Below are 21,139 nucleotides of genomic sequence, written 5' to 3' on the forward strand. Positions count from 1 at the left end.
GTTACACTTAAGAATACAAGGAGGGTCCATCCAGATTGTTTACATGACTCGTTTTTGTTGACAAAGTGTTGAGGTTTGAGGATGCGTGCGCTTCGTATGCCCCCCTTGGAATAGAAATAACTTAAGCCGTTGTGTAATCGCAATGTTGTAGCTATAACTGGCGCGTGAATAAAATCCTTGATGGTCAGATAGCGGTATAATAAAAAAATTGTCTAGTTTTGAATTGTTCAGATTAAATGAAGTACAAAAATGTACATGCAAAATGATTTCGAACGAGATTTTTTCTTTCCATCCATCCATCCATTCATTCATTCATTCATTCATTCATTCATTCATTCATTCATTCATTCATCCGTTCGTTCGTTCGTTCATTCATTTATTCGTTTATTTATTTATTACTTAAATCATCATTTATCAGAGTATTTTGTTATATTACAAAATATATATATATTGCAAACACATTCTTTATTACGTTTAATGTATTTACTTTCACAATAATTAGATCGCCTCCGTGGTCGAGGCGTTAGAGTCGATGACTTCTAATCCAGTTACCTCTGTGTCCCCGGGAGATGCTTTGGTAGTTTAACACGGAGGAAGGTAGTCTAGTACTGGTGTAACTCTCCCGGAACGACGGTTAGGAAACTACCCACCTATATGACTGAAAGACTGTTGGGAAAAGGCGTAAAAATGAAACAAAAAAACAAATTCCCAATAATTAGGTTATGAAAAGTTCGAATTGTTCTATCAATATTCATACATTCATATTTTAACTTTGACACACGCCTGACTAGAACGGTAAGTAAGTGGGTGGAAAAGTGCCTCGTTTTGAAATATTTACCGCAGTTTACCAATTATTGTTCCTTAATTATAAATTGTGTCTCTTTTCATAGTGAACGTCTTTATTATATTTGCTTTTAAATTTTCTCGGGTAATTGGAGATTAGGTAGGTACTTTAGTTAATGTTCGGTTGACATTGTTATATTTAGTACATTAAATCGGCTATACGCGAATGGTTTCATCTATTGAGTTCCAACAAAAAAACGCAAAGCCTTATGCAACCTGTAATGAGCAGCTAACCAAGCCAGCACATCCATGCAGTCTGTCCAAATATTTTCAAGCTGAAACCCCTGAAATTTCTAAAAAAATATGTTCTAAATTCAAAGCAGATGAAGTCCAGTTCACAATTTAGCGGTATACGTTTTGAAAACCACATGATACGACGATCATTTTTCAGAATGCCTCACGACAAAATAAGGTCTAAATAAATGAACTGATTTTATAAACATTTTTTTACATTTAAATAAACTTAGTATGAAACATTTTTGAGCTTACCATAAGAACAGTTAACTTTTATGAGTATTAAATTAATTTTATAAATATTGTTTCAGATATGGTGTCACGCGATAGTACTGTCCTAAACAATGGTGGTCAAGTTTAAAGAGATCGTAGATAAATATCTTAAAAGATATACAACAAATAGGTCACTGTTCATGAGCAGAAAAATAAAATCCGTCACCGTCCATTTGCCTTCTTCATTTATGTACTTCTGTCTTTAAGTTGATATCACAATAAAAATATTGTTATAAAATAACAGGGGTTTATACCAAAAAAAATTATATTAACATTCATGTTTCAATAATTATGCTTTTCTTTAGGAACGGTTTGTTTTGAGTACTAATTACATTTCAAAAAGTTCAATTAAAGCCGACTCGAGTCACGCATATTTCTATTGTAATTGGCCAGTAGCATGTAAACTATTCCGAAGCTTGTCAGCGGTAAAAAAAGAAATAAAGGCAATTAAAATGTCTTTAACATTTCGCATATTTTGTTGAAACGTAAATATTATTTTACGACTTATTTTATAAAAAATAATATTAATACAGATCAACGCTCATACCTGAGGAGCAATACGCGACATTTACAAACAAAATTTAAATCAAAATTATCTTAGTTATTTTTCTGTAATATTCATTTATCATATTAAAGTGAAGATATAATTAAGAGCAATATATATCTCGTAGAGTGGATTATGTTTAATCTTAGACAAACAAGAAAGTCTTTTTGAATCGGCTGAAATAAGAAAGTGAATTTATACACAGATATTAAGGAATGAAGATGAAAGAACCAATTTTGGAAGCAGTGGTGGAAGAATTAGAAAAGGAGAATACATTTACGTTCTCAGGTAAAGAATGAAATTTTTCGGCCGTAGTCGGTTTGTTTCCACGTTGACTTCCGGTAGAATGTTTACTGTAAATTATAGAATTTATAAGAGATTTTCTCAGTGATTAATAATCAGATATTTTTATGCGTTATAAAAAGATTTTAAAAAATTGTATGTTCCATAATACCGGTATCTCTAAAAAAAGCAAATATGACCAGATTGTAAATTAATTTTCATAATTTGTCATTAGTGACAAGATTTCAAATTAGATAAAACAAGGTAACTATTTTTATGAAAACGTATGTGTATGATTTATTAAAAGCTTATGTAATTCAACTTAATCATTTTTGTGAGTAAAGAAAGTACCAATAAACGCGTTTACCCCCTGTGTTAAAGGACATTAAGTCAGAATCTTCTATGTTAAAATTATAATTCAAAACAAAACTGGTGAACAAAATCAGTGAAATATTCTATATGTTATCTCCTTTCAGAAATTTCAGTGCCAGACGAAACGATCAGCGCAACGACTGAAGAAAATGAAAGTATTAAGCAAAACGGTAACTTGAATCCTGTGATGGAACGTGTTGAAAATGAAAACGGAATTGACTTCGAAACCATAAACGCTTATCCGGAAAGTGAACACCAAGAGAGCGGGAAAACTGATTCAAAAAACGAAAAAGTCTTTGAAAACACAATTATGCCTGAGAATCACAATACAGACAAAGAATGTGCTAATGGTTTACAAAACTACCCGGTTACTGTAAAGTCCATCGTTGAAGATTCAAGTGGCTCCGGTCAGTCAACTTTGAAATTAGCAAACTCGTCGTCAGCGTTCGCTCACACAAGCGATGACTCTACAAGAACCTCTGATCAAAATATCGAATCACAAAACAATGAACATTCTATCCAAGTGAGTGAAATAGAAAACGGTGTTTCTATACATAGAAACTACCATGACGATGACGAAAGATCTAACACGGTTGTTGAACTGACGAAAGAAAACTTAAAACATCATACCAAAACAATGAAAAATGATTCTAATAAATACCAGCTGCTGTCTCAAGAACACTTAACAGATAAAGTTAAAAGTTCTGTTACAGTTACTACAATTTTACCTACAAGTGATGCATCTACCTTACCCGACAAAGCAGAAAACAATGCTGGGGACACAACCATTACGTGTACTATTTCTGACGCAACAATTTTGCCTAAAAGTGATTCAACTATCTTACCCGACAAAGCTAAAAACAATGCTGGGGACACAACCATAACAAGTTCTTTTTCAGATGGAACACTTTTACCTAAAAGTGATACAACCGTTTTACCTGACAATGCTGAGAATAATAGAGGTGCCATAACCGTTGCAGGTTCTATTTCAGACGTCACAGTTTTACACAAAGGTGATGCATCTGTGCCACCCAGTACTCCTAAAAACTTTACAGATGAGAACAACCGAAAAGGTTTTGCTTCGGATACTTCAGCTTTACCTGAAAGTGATGCTTCGGTATTTCCCGATCATGCTGAAAACAGTAACGGCTATACAGACATTAAAGGCTATACTTCAGATGCAACAGTTGTATCTAAAAGTGCATCGATCCAACCTGATAGTGCTGAAGATAATGTAGATGAGAAAATCTCAAAGGATTCATTGAGCAGCACAATATCCAAGAAACAAACCATTGACGATAAGGAGACTGTTTACAAGTTTGTGAATGATGTAAATCATAACACAGATGAAGCCATTAAAGTTTCTCCAACGGAATCTTCGCAACTTCATCGTCAAGCTGAAAGTAAGGGATCCCGACATTCTAACAAAAAACATAAAAAGAAAAAGAAGCATAACGATCTTGAAAATGTTGAAACATTGATAAATCAGGATGAAAAAGCAAATGTCAAAAGAAAGCGCCGAAACAAAACGAAAAAGTCAGCATTATGTAATGAAACTTCAACTAGTCAAGGTTCGAGCGGCAACAATGAATATTCTTTGATAAAGAATGGCTTTGACGAGGGTAATACTTCACAAAACAAGGATAATAACGAACGCTCGTCAATCAGTCGCGAGGACGGCAGTGTTAACGGACAGCTTGTAGATCAGTGGAAAGGAATTGGGGTTAAACAAGGAGTTGAACTTGGCCATAAACGATTGTTAAAACGAGAGAAACAACATAAGTTCCAAAGAAAATTACCCGTGTATGATGCCAATAATACTAGCACGAGAATGATATTACTAAATAACAAATACGGGAAGGTATGAATTTTTTTTTTAAGTTTTAAGGTCATATTAATCGCGATTAGAAAATACTCAGAAATTAAGTAAGAGTTTGATATGATTTTACCGCTAGATTAAAGTAAGTTGGTCTATAATAGCAGACCACTTATGCAATGAATGATAATAACGTTGATAGTATTAGCCGCGTCATGACAAAACCAACATAATAGGTTTGCGACCAGCATGGATCCAGACCAGCCTGCGCATCCGCGCAGTCTGATCAGGATCCATGCTGTTCGCTTACAAACCCTATGACAAGTGGAGAAACTGATAGCAAACAGCATGGATCCTGATCAGAATGTGCGGATGCGCAGGCTTGTCTGGATCCATGCTGGTCTCAAACCCATTATGTTGGTTTTGTCGTGACGCGGCTCATATCATTCATCATAAATATGGTCATCACTTAGACATGTATCATGATTTTTTTTAAGAAAATTCAAATTATACATCTATTAAATTGTTTTCATCAATATTTGAAATACTAATGAAAAATGTGCCCATTGTATATCTATTCGCTTTAAACCCGTCAAAAAGTATTTGGTTAATTTTCATAATGTATTCATGACACTATATTCCTTTCAATTTGTATTTTCCTAATTCAACTTATGTTTACTGATACAATATTTGTTTTCGATGCAACTATGTAATGTCATTTTTTATGACATAATCATAATGTTTACGTGAAATATTTATATAGGCACTGTCGATCCGAAATTTTGAATAATTTCAATTTAAAAACGAGGTATTTTACAATGCTTCATTAAATTGTTAACAGATATTATAAATTTGTGCTGATTTTTATAAACGGTTGTTTGCTACTAACTCTTGTTATATAAACTTACAACTGTTCATATTGGACCATATTACCTATTAAAAATCTTCTAATCTTTTACAACCTGTTCTTTTTTCTTTCAAGAATTCTAGATTGTGGACGGGTGAAGATTGCCACCTTAACAGGTATTTTTTGTTAACTCGATCTTAAAACACTCAAAAAAGTGTGGTTCTCTATACGATACGGCAATAACATTTTTTTAAATTAGTGAATATAAGATATGTGATCTGTTTTAAAACGTCTAGTTTATCTATAATTATATATAATTATAATTTGGCGGATTATACTCTTTGTATGTTTTGTGGCGTTTTCTGCGTTGATGGTACAATGCAATTACCTGACCTTGAACAAAAAATGAAAAAAACTTTTGAATCTACTTGTCTTTAATTAGATTATGGCAGGTGTTTAAGCGCATGATTTCTTTTTTATATGTATATTTTATGGTTTCAATTTGTATATTACATAGTATCACTATGTTTATTTCAGGGGTAAACTTATAAATCCACTTAGGCACCAGAAAGGTAAGTTTACTTCATACGTATCATGTGTATGTTTCCCTGGCTGAAATCTATCCTATACGCTATTTTCGCTTAAAGGAACTCAATTGAAGTTTTTTGAGATGACTGGACTGAACAAAATCGAGATTTTTATACCATTTGGTGAAGGTCTAGACCAATAGATTGTGTATATGCCGTATATGGCCGTATACAAACATACGGCCTTAAAAAACGTGCTTAATCTCGGTGTTTTCTGGCTTAAGTTCAATGTATGGTATCATACAATGATCTACAAATGTTGTCAAATGTGCTAGATGGTCGCTTTAAATAATTATGTTTATATGTGTACATTTGTTATTGTTTTATATAACTCTATATTATTGCACGTTTGTAACGTCTCTTCATTGTATAATACTGCACGTTTGTAACGTCGTTTTTCATTGGATAATCGTGGCGTTTATATAGTTTTATATACACTGCTGCTGTAGATTTATAAAGAAATCTCGCTTTATTCACCTAAAAATGATGCTTGTAGTATTACAAATTCGTTTTAAATATTTCTGACAGGTTATATGGCCGTATATAAACGGTTGTTTGCACTATAACCCTCGCCTAACGGCTCTGGTTATATTTACAAACAACCGCTTAAATACAGGGTCATATAACCTGTCAAAAATCTTTATAACTAATAATATACATGGCTGTTGTCAATTTATAAAGAAATCTCACTTTTTTCTTTAATAAAATGAAGTTTGTAGTATTATAATATCGATGTAAATATTCCTGACAAGTTTTATATAATTGCCTTGCTGTTCGGGTTATATGGCAGTATATAAACGGTTATTTGCAATAAAACCCTCGTCTAGTGGATTATATTTCCATCCAAACAGCGGTTTGTGTAAGACCATATACCCTGTAAAAATCTTTATTACTTAATTAAGATAAAGTGATTTTTAATTAATTGAAATATTTTTAAATATACTGATCTGAAGTGTCAATGTTTCTTATTATACATTTATATCTACTATTTTATTTCATATATTGCCAGTATACAAGTAAATATTGACATTATTTTCAAATATTTCATTCACAGAGCCTTCATTTTATTTGAGCGGGAATTTTCATTCCCGGTGTTCAACCTCCGAGGAAACTATCCGTCCATGTTTCACTACAGGATTGACAAAGTTTGACTTTAGTAACAGACCTCAATCTGATAAAATTGGTAAGCCTTTGTTAATATGTTATTTTGTCTTAGTAAGTAATTACACAATTCTGTAGACTTCTATAGTTTCATTTTAAGAAGAAAGTATTGAAGTCCACTGCATTGTGCATAACTCTAAATGACGTCATCATTTTAATGATAATTTGTTCTGAATTTATCGAGTGAAATTGTATTTCTATAAACACGATATATAAAAACAACCCAAAACGAATATAACAAGAGCTGTCGGTAGGACAGCAACGCTCGACTATTCTTAGTGCTTGATAGTAAAAAAATGCTTGATACAGTTACCTCCTCCTGTTTACAGGTTGGGGTAATGATGGTGAACAAGTGTGCAAAGTTTCAAAACCATATGTCAATGGACTTTGAAAATATTTGAACTATTACAAAAACTTTAACGTAAATTCTAAGTCGAAAAAGGGGCTTAATTCTGTCAAAATGCTTGATGGAGTTACCTCCTACTGTTTACAGATTGGGGTCATGATGTTGAACAAGTGTGCAAAGTTTCAAAGCCATATGTCAATGGACTTTGAAAATATTTGAACTATTACAAAAACTTTAACGTAAATTCTAAGTCGAAAAAGGGGCATAATTCTGTCAAAATGCTTGATAGAGTTACCTCCTCCTGTCTACAGGTTGGGGTCATGATGGTGAACAAGTGTGCAAAGTTTCAAAGCCATATGTCAATGGACTTTGAAAATATTTGAACTATTACAAAAACTTTAACGTAAATTCTAAGTCGAAAAAGGGGCATAATTCTGTCAAAATGCTTGATAGAGTTACCTCCTCCTGTCTACAGGTTGGGGTCATGATGGTGAACAAGTGTGCAAAGTTTCAAAGCCATATGTCAATGGACTTTGAAAATATTTGAACTATTACAAAAACTTTAACGTAAATTCTAAGTCGAAAAAGGGGCATAATTCTGTCAAAATGCTTGATAGAGTTACCTCCTCCTGTCTACAGGTTGGGGTCATGATGGTGAACAAGTGTGCAAAGTTTCAAAGCCATATGTCAATGGACTTTGAAAATATTTGAACTATTACAAAAACTTTAACGTAAATTCTAAGTCGAAAAAGGGGCATAATTCTGTCAAAATGCTTGATAGAGTTACCTCCTCCTGTCTACAGGTTGGGGTCATGATGGTGAACAAGTGTGCAAAGTTTCAAAGCCATATGTCAATGGACTTTGAAAATATTTGAACTATTACAAAAACTTTAACATAAGTGGTTACGCCGACGACGACGCGGACGCCGACGCCGACGCTCGGGTGACTGCAATAGCTCTACTTATTCTTATCGAATAGTCGAGCTAAAAATTAGCTGTTTATATGTATCAGACTACACACAAGCACATCATCGCATAGCTTTACCTAAAGAAAAAAAGAATATATTTGAATCTATTTAGCAGCCACAATGACTGCATCCTTTGGCTGTCTGTTTTAGACAGGTTCGACTGTTTACACTGTTGTCAAGCGTTCACCGGAAATAGCTCCGCCCCTTGATTTAGTGGTAAAATAATCAACATCGTTCGAAAATGTCAACAAATACGCTACAATTAATCGCCAATTTAACAAAAATTATTCAATTTGCAGAAAAAGAAAATGCTTCTCTTACACCAGATGCATTCAGCTTCGAAAAATTTGCTTAATTTAGAAAAATCGATTATCACAGGGAAATAAGTTGAAACATTACCTCGAGTGAACTCGATGTACACCTTTTTAATTTTGTTTTCGAAGTTTTGAGGTGCTATTTCCGGTGAACGCTGTACAACAGTGGTTTATTGAATTATTGCATTGTGTTATTGAGTGAAGTTTTATCTTTTATTATAATATTCATATTTAAGAGAATATAATTATTATGAATTATTATGTTATTATTAATTATCTACAATTTATTACATTACTTATTTTTTTGACATTTGTTTTATTTTTTCAGGTGACAGACTGTATGAAGGTAAAGTTTTTTGTTTAGAAAATATATTTTTTCAATGATACACATGTAGCATTTTTGTAACCTTTATCAGCGTACATGTATGTCAAAGGTCATTATTTAAAATTTGATCAGAAGTTAAACTTAAATTATCATTGAAGTCCTACTATATACGTTTTATCTAAAATTATCGCGGATATATCACATTGTGGCACCGTTATATGTCGTACCATTGCCGCTAACTGTTGCTCTTGTTGTTGTGTGTTTTGTTGTTGTTGATATGCATGTGTTTTGTTGTTGTAGTGTTGATGTTGTGATGCGTGTGTTGTTATTGTGGTGGTATGTGGTTTTGTGGTGGTATGTGGTGGCGTTGTTGTAGTTGTTGTTTTGTGTGTTGTTGTTGTTGATGTTGTGGTGGTGTTGTTACTGTAGAGTGTGTTGTTGTTGTTGTTATGATGTGTGGTGTTGTTATGATGTGTGGAGTTGTTGTTGTGGTGATGTGCGTTGTTGTGTTGTTGTTGTTGTGGGTGTTGTTGTTGTTGAGTTTGGTGTTGTTGATGTGTGGTGTTGTTATTCTGATGTGTGTTGTTGTGGTGGTGATGTGGTATTATTTTTGTTGTTGTTGTGGTGGTGTTGTTGTTGTGGTTTGTGGTGTTGTTGTTGGGATGGTGTGGGATGGTGTTTTTGTTATTGTGTGTGGTGGTGGTTATGTTGAGGTGTTGGTGGTGTGGTGTTGTGGAATTGGTGTATGTGGTGTTGTTGTTGTGTGGTAGTGGTGTGTGTGGTGGTGTTGTGTGTGTGGTGTTGTTGTTTAGTAAATAAAAATGAATAGATTTGTACCAGACTTAAAAATTTACTGAAAACGTTGTATTTATTGTTAAAGATTTCGACCATGCGACCATATACATGCATCGAGGATATATTGTATGGAAGTGACCGTGCGACCATATACACGCATCACAGGATTCCCCTTCTCATACGAGAAAGGGGCAAACAGATATCCGGCCTTTAATTAAAGCCAGAATTTAAAAATATGCCATTTCCTTATTGATAAGGGGGCTAATTTTCACGGTAATGTCTTAACTGGTTTATGTACAACATCATTAATGCAAAATAAGCGGGAATTCAGTTTTCGTCCTTTTATGTTCGCTTTGAAATTTAAAAAAGAGAATATATAATTTCTTGGAAAATTTTATGTTTAGAGTTGATTCTACTTTTCATTTTGTGTGTACAAGAGAAAAATTGCATTTTTGCAGAACATGCAGGTTTCATAAATGCATAAAATAAGGGAGATAAATTTTCACACATTTGTAAATATTAACCTGGGGCATTTTTACCGAAGTACGTTTATTTTCTATATTCGACATGTCAAGAAAAGGTAATATGATGGGCTGCAAGAAAAAAATATATAAAATTTGTGCAGCCGACAATTGATCACACTTAACCTGCTGAATTTGTAAAATGCACTTTTCAAGCTGTAATTTTTTAGAACTGTCATATCAAGAGTTAGTCAGCTATAAGTACAAAGCCGATGTATTACTTATACTGATAAATTCATTTCGGTTCACCCAGTGTAAAGTGCACAGTGTTTTAGTAGTTGTCATATTCAAACAATTGCTTTTGACTGGTTTGTTTGTTTGTTTGTTTGTTTGTGTGTTTGTTTGTTTCACTTTACGCCTTTTCAGTCAACAGTATTTCAGTCATATAGGCGAGTAGTTTCCTAACCATCGTTCCTGGAAAGCAACTACCTTCCTTCGTGCTAAACTAAGCTCATTTGAATTATAAACACATTCTTATAAAAAAAAGCAAATTCTGCCATACAATTTTCAATCTGCATCTATGTCTATGTAACTGTTGCAAACATCTTTAAAACTTTCATTTGTTATATTTTTTCAAGATGGAAAATAGGTGCATCGAAGAAATAATTTGAGCCGCGTCACGACAAAACCAACATAGTGGGTTTGCATCCTCGCAGTCTGATCAGGATACATGCTGTTCGCTATCAGTTTCTCTTCTTGTTATAGGGTTTGTAAGAAAACAGCATGGGTCCTAATCAGACTGCACGGATGCGCAGCCTGGTCTGGATCCATGCTGGTCGCAAACCCATTAAGTTGGTTTTGTCGTGACGCGGCTCATTTTAATTTTAAAATTAAACGAAATTTATCAATTCAGTGTCATTTTTAATATTAAGAATAACCCTAGGTCAGTGAGTGACAAATATCCAGCACATAACGTTTATATTGCCATTATACCATTATCATGAATTTAGATATTGCGACATTTAACGGTAGTGGAGTGACATTGGCATAGCGATCATAGCGATATTTAACAGAAACATATTTTGAGCGGCGGTTGCGACATTTAGCGGCAATGGTGCGACTATGAGCGTCGTTGCAACGTACATGTGTATATAAACTCATACCAAGACTTTTTTATTCTGTTTCATTCGTTTTTTCTTTCTTGCAGCAAAAATATCAGTAAATCCAAACCGTCATCGATCTTGTCAGTGTACACTTCCACCTATACCAAGACCTCTCAATTTTTCTCCACTGACACACCAAGAGAGATCAAATAGGTACGTTTTCGCTTGGGAGCGTCTCTACGCCGAACCACAGATTCGTCCCGTTTCCTCTGTGAGGCCGTACTCATCTATTTCCGGAAAGAAAGTCGGTCTTCACGTTAAGGTACCGAATGCTTTTGCTGCACCATTTAAGAAAGAGACCGCATTGTGAAGAATCCGACCATTCATTCTAAAGGTACAATTATCAATCACCAGTGTCTACAGTCGAAAAACGAATTCTGATGTCTATGACAACAGTTGTACAGTGTGGTTTCGCTAGTATGGTGCAAAACCGAGGAAATAATTTTTCGGCAGATGCAGCAACCGATGAGATAATAATGATGACTTTTGATGTATTTTTTCATCACATATATGCCTGAAAGACAGAATTTAACACAAAAAAACATTACTTAATTGCATACTGTACTAAAGGTCATAGTCAAACCTTGATTTTAGCTTTAACATTTCTAAGGACAGTTTAGGAAATAAGTATTTCAAGTGACTCACTTGACAAATGCATAGAAAAGTGTGTGTTCTTTAATTTTATGACTTTATTCCTTGTATGCCCTTTCAACACATCTGTGTCTATACTCCGCCAGTGCACATGTACTTGTGTATTTGTCAAGACAAAGATAGGGAGATTTGATAGAAAATATTTTTCCGTAACATTAAATAACAACTTTAACTATTTATTGCTTAATTGTATAATTTTAATAGTATTCTTCTTACAAACACCACATATTTAAAGAAATATATGTGTTAAGCGAGTCGTGTATATTATCAATGATAGAAGTCTACAGTGCCCCTACCCCCGCCCTCTCGCTCCGCCCGGCCTCCTTCAGAGCAACAACCTTCTGTTTAGTCTTAATTCATCCCAAAGTAAATACACAAATATTAACCTCTCTTTGAACAACAACGCTCACAAACTGTTTTTGTCTCCAAAAGGTACTTCTGCACAGATTTAACTGTACTTATCTGAAAACTTTTAAGTCCTCTGTTCATATTCCTATTATAACCAATGGAAAATATTAAAAGAAAGTCCATTATTTTATTCTTTGTTTTTTTCTTATTTAATGATTTATAATGTATTTATTTATTTATTTATTTATTTATTTATTTATTTATTTATTTATTTATTTTATTTTATTTTATTTTATTTTATTTTATTTATTTCTTACATTTTTTTATTTATTTTTGTTTACTTTTATTATTTTTTTTCACTTGAGCTATGTTTCAAGCGTTGTTTATATTATATGTATAACTACATTTAAATATGTATTATTAACCCTCTTATATGTATCCGGCCTCTTGTTTATTGAGATATGAAACTAAGTGTATAAACTAGGACAAATTCCTATTCGGGTTGTAACATCTTGCTTTGTTTTATCGTTAAACAAATAACAAAATGTAATCTCTCACCTCATAAACAGTGACCACTTAAGTGCGTCTGCACTCGAGAAAAAACATTTCTTATTTAAAAGGAGAGAAATATGGATATTAAAGCAGTTGCTTGTTATATTGTCACTGCCGTTACCTTTGAAATTGTTTCTGCGAGCTTGTACGACCCACATTTGTTTCCAGGTCATGATAAAGGACCTTTTTTCGAAGGGTGGTACATGCGGGTAACCGATCAGTTCTCACGTGACAGTTTTGGATTGCTATTCGGAAGTGTTTTGCCATCTTCTTCGAGGAATGTTTCCGGTCCTTTGGTGGTCGCTTCTATCTTGCTTCGACGTTGTGACGTAACGAGTGATACATGTAAGTTAATATCAATAGATGGAAAGTTTACAACAAATGATTTAGATATTACAGTAAATGGACAAGACGTTACGACTGATCCCGACAAAGGGTCGCCACCTAACTTTAAATGGCAGGTTAACAACGGAACGCATGGCGGATTTTTCGAACAAAATGGCGGGAAAACAACTTTTAATTTCAGACTAGGAGATTTAACATTAAGAGGTGAGGCAAAAGATCCGTGTTACTGGAATGCAGCGGGAACTGGTCCGGAAGGATGGCTGATAAACTTTCCACTTCCGCTACATTGGTTCGTGTATAGTTTGAGATCAGAGCTTACTTCCTATGAGATTCAGAATATAACCAGTGGCACCGTGACTAAAGGAAACACAGGCGCCGTTCATTTGGAGAAAAATTGGGGGAAATCATTTCCTTCAGAATGGATTTGGTCAGAGGGCATTTCATTTGACAAAGACAACGCAACATTTGCCTTGTCTGGTGGATTAGTTGACTTCTCATTTATTTCCGTAAACGCTTATTTGATTGGTTACCGCAACCAGGCGCAAAACTTGTCCCTAGACTTCAGACCAGACAACAGTATAATCAACGCACGAATTAACGGATGTTTGGGATATGTGAACATGTCTGTCAACAGTTTAATGTATAAAATGGAGATCAACTTGGCAGCGCCAGTCTCAACGCTCAGTTCATGTCTGTTAGGACCGGAAACACGTGGCTTCGTTCGCGCATGCGTTGAGAGTTATGATGCCGAAGCAACAATTACAGTGTCTAAGAGGAGTTTTCTCCCTTTTCAATACAACATAGTGGAACAGAAAACGTTTAAAAATATTGCTCTAGAATTTGGAGGCCATAATGTGTGCAACGATACATGCTCTACAACCGTATCTTCCAGGTGATAGTTTTACGACGGAAATTACAAATATATATTTTTTTTTTTTTGAAAACTTCCGGTTCCGGTGCGTAAAGTGGTGACGGATATTACGGATATATGAGTGTATTTAATAAACAATTATTTTCAATAGATTTGTATGAGGAAGTAAGAATAGTCGTTTTCTAATAATGCCTTTTCAAACTAATAAACAAAAAGAGAGGTTATCATTATTGAAATCTGATACTATCTATCTATCTATCATCATCATCATCATTTTAAGTCAGGTCGGCATTAAAAAGCTTTGAAGAGAGTTCTCAGCTTTATTGGTAGAGGAAGACCCCAAGTACCCATTTGAGCATTATTTTACGCACGAGCGGGCACCCGAGTAGAACACCAACCTGCCGTGAGCTTGTTGGATAGCTTCCTCACACAAAAGAACCTAAAGTTCCTGACAGGGATTCAAATCCACACTACAATATTGTAAAACAGGTCGTGGTTAATCATTTATTAATTTACAAACAAGAAAGCAGACAATCATTGTTTCTCATTTTATGTAATATAACATACTACAAAAGAAATAAGTTTATCAATATACCATTTAACTGCAAGAAGAACAAGTTAAATGTGTCTCTTGAAGTAATAAATAAGGTGAAATACAGCCTCGTGTTGCAATTCTTAATGTATACTGTTGGAAGTTGCGACGGCTTTGATTGAACCTGAGGAAAACCACTAAACTTCTGTGACCTTCCTGAATCATAAGCCCATTGTCATGAACGAATGAACGATTGTTTCTTGATTTGACTCCACAACAGTGAGGAGCGAATGATTTGATAACTAGGACCTTATCCATTAAGGCATTGGACATGCATTATAAACGGCATAGCATTTTCAAATTAATGTTTCATTTCTTGAAGCGTTTTACATTTGTGAAGCACACTAGCTAAGCATAGTCAGTAGTGCATTTAATTTCTTTTTAATGTTTGTTGTTGTTGTTGTTTAAGCGAGGCTCATATTTTTTCGAGATAAAAAAGACTGATAGTTATATGCTTAACTGATATGTGAGTTATATCAGTTTTTATGTTTGTTTGTTTTTTTGTTTTTTTTTTGTTAGTGTGTTTTTATAAAAAAATAATTGTACTGGTGCATTACGAGAACGGCAGTAATTCGTTGAAATACTGTTGAACTGAAGATATTTGCATCAACAAAAAAAAACCTTCTACGTAAATTATAACATGTTTCGACGAGGCTGTTGAAAAAAACAGACATCTCGTTCAAACAGCATCAAACCTTGGTCCTAAGGGCAGTTTTACAGCACATTCTTTGGATGACAGTTTATTCAAAATACTTAAAGTAATAATGGTTGAAGAAGATATTGATCGTATTAAGATACTCTTGGATGAAATTCAAACGGTAACAACACATGTGTGGGATGTGGGAATAAATGAATCAGAAAGCAGCCGTCCTGTTTGCTCATTGGTAGAGAGTTGGACTGTGAATCAGGCGACCAGAGCTCGATTCCCAGACGGTGCAGGTCACTTTCGTTGTGATTGATCATGAGATCTTTTCTATGGTCATTCGCACTGTACCTCTGCTTTGGCATGTACAGAAGTTTTAGTTTTTTGTGAAAGTGAAGGCGCACTGGTAAACTGCTTAAAACCCTGCCCAGAAACAGTACGGTGGCTGAACTGTGCTCTGGTAAATTCAATGTGGCTCCCTGTCGTGATCCGGACTGCCTGTCGTGATCCGGACTGAAAAATATCAACACTTCCACCTGAATCGGAAAGCATTAATCATAAAAAAAAACTGGAAAATCTAGTGTATATACATATATTCATATTAAACGGTGAATACTGACGTTCAAACCGAGTAACATTCATTTTAATGTAACTATGAAATTTGCTTATTCACATATATCTAAATTTTAACGTTCAAGACGGTTTAAAAATCAAATTTTGTACGTGATCGATATGACAAAGTCATAGTAGGTATACCTCGGGCAATATGAAACATTCATAAAGATAAACACTCACATAGGCAAGGAAACGCGTAAAATAATAAATTTTTAATTAACCATACAAAATTCATTAAAACTAATAAATACAAACTGACTCATTTAAAACCACATTATTTTGAATGAAATTATGGCCGATTCTTATGACTATTTATTTTGTGTGATTTCCATGAGATAAGAGTTTTGGGTCAGACAAAATCGTATTTAAAGGAACTCCCGAGTTCGGTCGAGTTAGTCTTTCCAACAAAGGTTTGTTTAGAAGGATTCGTCTGCAGCCAGTATATCAAGGTAAATAAATATTCTTTAACCTTCTTCATAGTTCTATCTTAAATTCTTAAGTAAGTGCAGTATTTGTTATGGCTTTGGAATCATTTTAAAATTGTTTTCTATTTTGACAAATCATTTTTGTATGTTTTTTTTTTTTTGTGGGGGGGGGTTGTTGTTTTTTTGTTTTTGTTTTTGTTTTTTTTTTTGGTTTATACAAATTTATTTTAGTTTGATTGTGTTGGAAGCTATTAGCTTATTTAATCACTCTCGAATCCGTTCCTGGAACCAACCAGTACAAAGCAGTGAAAGTAAAGTTTCTTGCTCAAGGAAACAACGGCTTGCCCCTGACAGGGTTTGAACCCACTCGGTCAGCAATCCTTAGATTTTTTTTTGTTGTTTAGGGCTTTATTTTCTGTTGTTGTTGTTGTTGTTTTTTTGTTGTTGTTGTTGTTTTTTTTTTTTGTTTTTTTGGGGGGGGGGGAGTTGGGGGTGTCAATGTTATGTTCCTGTAACTGTACGTTTCCCAGTATAATCAATTATAATATGATAGATAATTAATAAAACCTGTTTTAGACTACAGTCTTGACTAGATTATAGTAGTATGTCTGTTTCGCTTATGTCATATGACCACCAGACTAAATGTCCGGGATCAACTGACACGTATAAATATTCCCCTTGCCCGCGGATCGAACCAACGACCTCAAAAGTCCGAGGATATAAAGACATTATTTACGATCAAACTCAGATCTCGGGTATTCGATAGGTCAGAAACCGTCACAAAGTGATCACTGACCAATGAAAATCCTAAGATCCGAGACACGATTTCGACTGAATAACTAGCACAATTTGAGTCAATTTGCTTAAAATTTTAAAAATCCAATATTTAATGAATATAAATAGAATTAAAAAATATTTAATGTTGTTTTGTCAGAAACTTATCATCTCTGGAATAAAGATTTGTCCGCTAATCCAGTCTTTGTGGTTATAAAACTTTTTTTTTTTCTTGAGTAGTGTCTTCACCTTGCATTAGGGTGATTAATATAATAAAAAAATATTTTTTCAGGATGACTGTATAAAATATTATATGTCCTATAGCAATTTTTAAATCGTTTATTTCAGGTTTAAGGTCAAGAGTATATTTGAAAGATGGCTGCGAAAGAAAAGAAGTCATTTATCATATACCTACTACTGATTTCTTCTGTACTGTCACAGACATATGGTCAGAATGGATTTACTAATGGGGTAGCCGGACACAGTGGTAATTCCTTTTTACAATCATATTTAACATTACTGATGAAAGTCTGTGTGTTTTTATATTGAACATTCATATATATAATCTTTATCAATTAATTTTTATAATTGATAAATGATTTGCTTCATTTGGCTTTGATTTTATTCTTGGAAACAGCTCTATGTAAAATTGCAGATTAGTTGGTTTTTAATGACAAACTCTGTTTTATTTTTCAGCATCTTCATTTAAACAAACACACTCGAACTTTTATTATCCAGCAACAGGAGCAAATATTTACCCACACCCGGCAGCCAAAGGCTATTTACCAGTTTCCGCCTTAAATTCGTACAGTTCTTATCCAGTTAATGGTCAGTACTGGACAGGTCAGCCATACCATTACGCCAACTACCAGCAATATCCTCAGTATCAAAATCAAGGGTTTTGGAATTATCCGGGATATAACCAATATTACCCACAGCAATATGGATCCGCCCATCAAATGGCAGGGTATAATAGCTATTATGGACAGTATCCTTACTTCGATGCCCAGTACTGGACAGGAAACCAGTATTATCCAGCCCACGCGGCGCAAATGTATATGCATCCTCCGGTTTACATGCATCCGGTTCCGGTTTACCACAAACCGATGTACTACAGAGGTCACCAAATGATGTATAACGGTCACTACCCGTACCAAGCTGTACAATATCCGTATTACGGCAACCAGTACGACAGGGGATTTTTTGGAGGAACCGGTGGGGATTTGGCAAAGGGACTTCTTGGTGCTTTATTAGTCGGCGCAGTCGCTGGAACAGTAGCTCGCAGAGGAAAATAATTGCTTTTTTTATAACTTACATCTATTGATTGATGATTCTTTTTTTTATCAGTTTAAACATACAATGTATGTGAAATGCATTTGTGAAAGATGTTTTCAAACTGTTTGTATTTTTGTAATAAAAAATATTTATTTTTCAATATTTTTTTGTTTGTCAAGACTTTGACCTGAAAATTTTCACGGAGTATCTACATAGTTTGCTATATATCACATAAGTAATTACACTTTATAACTAGCGTGTTGAAAACAAGACAAGTTAATTCAATTTGAAAACATGACAGATTTTGGGTGTTTTATTTCTTTTTAACATAGAATAAGCGTGCATGAGTGCGGGACGGACGGAATTCATTGATTTAAAGTTCATTATACTAAATTTGACGCAATACATTGAATCTCATAATTATGGTAATCCGTTCTGTTGCAGTTTCCGGCATTCATTACGTAGAGCAATAAAAAAAGGAAGAAAAAAAGAATATGATATAAATGGCTTATTTCAAACTTCCATTTCCTAACACCAACTTATCAAATTGAACTTGTGTGTTTCTTGTGTCTGTTTTATGTATTAGTCAAATGTAACCCGCTCCATTCCATGCAAGGACATTGCAAGACCTATGTGGGAAATATAACACGTCCCCACTCCAAGGGCAGTGCGAGGGATACCAAGAAAATGCAACCCATCCCCATGACCATGATTTACGCTATCGCATCTTCTCGGCTTTTTCCGTCAAACTTTGGATAAGAATGATAGCCGAGATGTTCCGATTGGCTTATATATATCTGAACTGTGAAGGTACGTTATGCCTAGCCAGCCCGCATAGCTCAATCGGTTAGAGCGCGAGACTTGTTATCTCGACATTGTGGGTTCGATTCCCGGGCTGGCCAACTAAAATTACTAATCAGTCTTTCGGATGAGACTTTAAATCGAGGTCCCGTGTATGGGTGCTTAAACACTTGGCATGCTAAAGAACCAGGAGAAGCTTCTGAAAGTGGGGCACCTTTCTGTATCTGTAATTGCACTATCCTCCAAAAATCTAAATGACTAATACTCTTCTGGAGGACTCGCCCATATGGGCAACTGGTGGCGAGTATAAATAAACGCAAATACACACACACACGTTATGCCTCCTTGGGTCCTCTGTGGCCGAGTGGTTTAGGTCGCTGACTTGAGATCACTGGTCCCTCACCGCTGTAGGTTCGATCCTCACTTGGGTCGAAATCGTTCATGTGAGGAAGCCATCCAGCTGGCTTACCGAAAGTCGGTGGTTCTACCCGGGTGCCCGCTCGTGCCTGAAATAATGCCCGGAGGGGCACATGGGGTCTTCCTCCACCAATAAAAGCTGGAAAAAAATCGACGAAAAAATCTCGGCGGGACGCTCTAGGATGGCCCGACTTGAGTGTACGGTCGCCCATATGGGCTTTCCGGCGGCGACCTTAAATAAACGCATTAAAAAAAAACAAAAACAAAAAAACGTTATGCCTCAGAAATAAATAAATATTTAATTCTTGAGAAAGGTCAAACATTAGTTTTATAACGCTAATACTACTTTGAGAGCACGTTACATGTTAACTGAATAAAATAGCGCTTAATGTAAAATAATATGTCATAAAAGCAGTTAAAATGTAAATAAAACGGTATTTTGACTTTCATACAAAATACTAAATTACTATAAAATTTAATGTTCTAATTGCCAAAAAGCAAAAGAAGAAGAAGACAGTTTAGGTAATTTGCAATTGAGTAACTTGTTGGAAACTATAAAAATAAGATTAAAGCATTTCTGGGGCATAATGGGCCTTTTATTGGAGAGGTCATCAGACCTCTCCATAGTGTTCAGACTGATTGCTGGCGGCATCCATTTTTGCGTATCTGATTTGCAGTGAATGAATATCATTTTAAGCGTAAAAGCATTAGGAGCAGTCTACAAAAATTGTTTTGCGCATGCCCCGTTTCAAAACACGGCTTAACTTAAACGAAAAATTAACATCGAAATGAACAAATCGGTACATAGAAAAATCGGAAAATATCATTTACGTTACTTAACACTAAGTGCATGGATGTTTCATTCCGTAACTGTATAAATCGATTACCGTATTGTTTTCTGAATAACGTTTTACTATTTCATGTTCTGATAAATAGTAACAGTGAACATTATAGCTACAATATCACCATGCACTATATATACCGCCTCAATGGTCGAGGGGTTAGAGTCGATGACTTTTAATCTAGTAAACTTTCTGGCGTGGGTTCGATCCCCTGGAGATGCTTTTTTTGTTAGTTTAGCGCGGAGGAAGGTTGTCTAGTACTGGTGTAACTCTCCAGGAACGATGGTTAGGAAACTACCCGCCTATATGACTAAAATACTGTTTGGAAAAGGCGTACAATGAAACAAACAAACATATTATATGACCGAGTGAACCGTGTATTGAACCGGTATATCTAAATAACGCAAAGGGAGATTTTTTGGCGCAAATGGCACAAATTTTATCTCAAGTTTGATTTTCTTTTAATATTGTGGTTGGAGGCATGCAGCTTTATATACTGTTTATTCCAATAAACAGTATATAACAGTATATAACAGTATTTACTGTTTATTCCAATCAAATATCAACATTTTTTATGTAAACTTGTTTGATTAACATACTTTATACTCGTTTTGGAAAATGTAGAGGAAATGCTTCCTTATATTTAACAAAACAGTG

General features: G+C 34.7%; 3 protein-coding genes across 3 annotated transcripts; all 3 read left to right on the top strand.

Moving 5' to 3' along the window:
- Window positions 1-1,906: 1,906 nt before the first annotated feature.
- Window positions 1,907-11,641, top strand: LOC132747794 (papilin-like). The gene is made up of 7 exons (XM_060737295.1): window positions 1,907-2,182; window positions 2,653-4,409; window positions 5,347-5,387; window positions 5,749-5,783; window positions 6,853-6,981; window positions 8,916-8,933; window positions 11,376-11,641. Exons 1-7 carry the CDS (start codon window positions 2,110-2,112, stop codon window positions 11,639-11,641), a joined length of 2,319 nt encoding a protein of 772 aa, XP_060593278.1. The 5' UTR covers window positions 1,907-2,109.
- A 1,184-nt stretch (window positions 11,642-12,825) lies between these two features.
- LOC132747787 (uncharacterized) lies at window positions 12,826-14,164 on the top strand. The gene has a single exon (XM_060737283.1). It carries the CDS (start codon window positions 12,960-12,962, stop codon window positions 14,121-14,123), a length of 1,164 nt encoding a protein of 387 aa, XP_060593266.1. The 5' UTR covers window positions 12,826-12,959; the 3' UTR covers window positions 14,124-14,164.
- A 1,765-nt stretch (window positions 14,165-15,929) lies between these two features.
- On the top strand, window positions 15,930-18,582 carry LOC132747783 (uncharacterized). Its single transcript, XM_060737279.1, has 3 exons — window positions 15,930-16,397; window positions 17,496-17,634; window positions 17,844-18,582. Exons 2-3 carry the CDS (start codon window positions 17,523-17,525, stop codon window positions 18,440-18,442), a joined length of 711 nt encoding a protein of 236 aa, XP_060593262.1. The 5' UTR covers window positions 15,930-16,397; window positions 17,496-17,522; the 3' UTR covers window positions 18,443-18,582.
- Window positions 18,583-21,139: the final 2,557 nt, after the last annotated feature.

The sequence above is a fragment of the Ruditapes philippinarum genome, unplaced genomic scaffold, assembly GCF_026571515.1.
Source record: "Ruditapes philippinarum isolate M1 unplaced genomic scaffold, ASM2657151v2 ctg1750_1_1_1_1, whole genome shotgun sequence".
In the NCBI taxonomy this organism is placed as follows: domain Eukaryota; kingdom Metazoa; phylum Mollusca; class Bivalvia; order Venerida; family Veneridae; genus Ruditapes; species Ruditapes philippinarum.

What these genes read in the sequence shown, in the direction of transcription:
- LOC132747787 (XM_060737283.1), top strand. Translation starts at nt 12,960, where the DNA reads ATGGATATTAAAGCAGTTGCTTGTTATATTGTCACTGCCGTTACCTTT.
- LOC132747783 (XM_060737279.1), top strand. Translation starts at nt 17,523, where the DNA reads ATGGCTGCGAAAGAAAAGAAGTCATTTATCATATACCTACTACTGATT. An exon ending in TGGGGTAGCCGGACACAGTG is followed by an intron (nt 17,635 to 17,843) that starts GTAATTCCTTTT and finishes TTTATTTTTCAG; the next exon opens with CATCTTCATTTAAACAAACA.
- LOC132747794 (XM_060737295.1), top strand. Translation starts at nt 2,110, where the DNA reads ATGAAGATGAAAGAACCAATTTTGGAAGCAGTGGTGGAAGAATTAGAA. An exon ending in GAATACATTTACGTTCTCAG is followed by an intron (nt 2,183 to 2,652) that starts GTAAAGAATGAA and finishes ATCTCCTTTCAG; the next exon opens with AAATTTCAGTGCCAGACGAA. An exon ending in GAAGATTGCCACCTTAACAG is followed by an intron (nt 5,388 to 5,748) that starts GTATTTTTTGTT and finishes TGTTTATTTCAG; the next exon opens with GGGTAAACTTATAAATCCAC.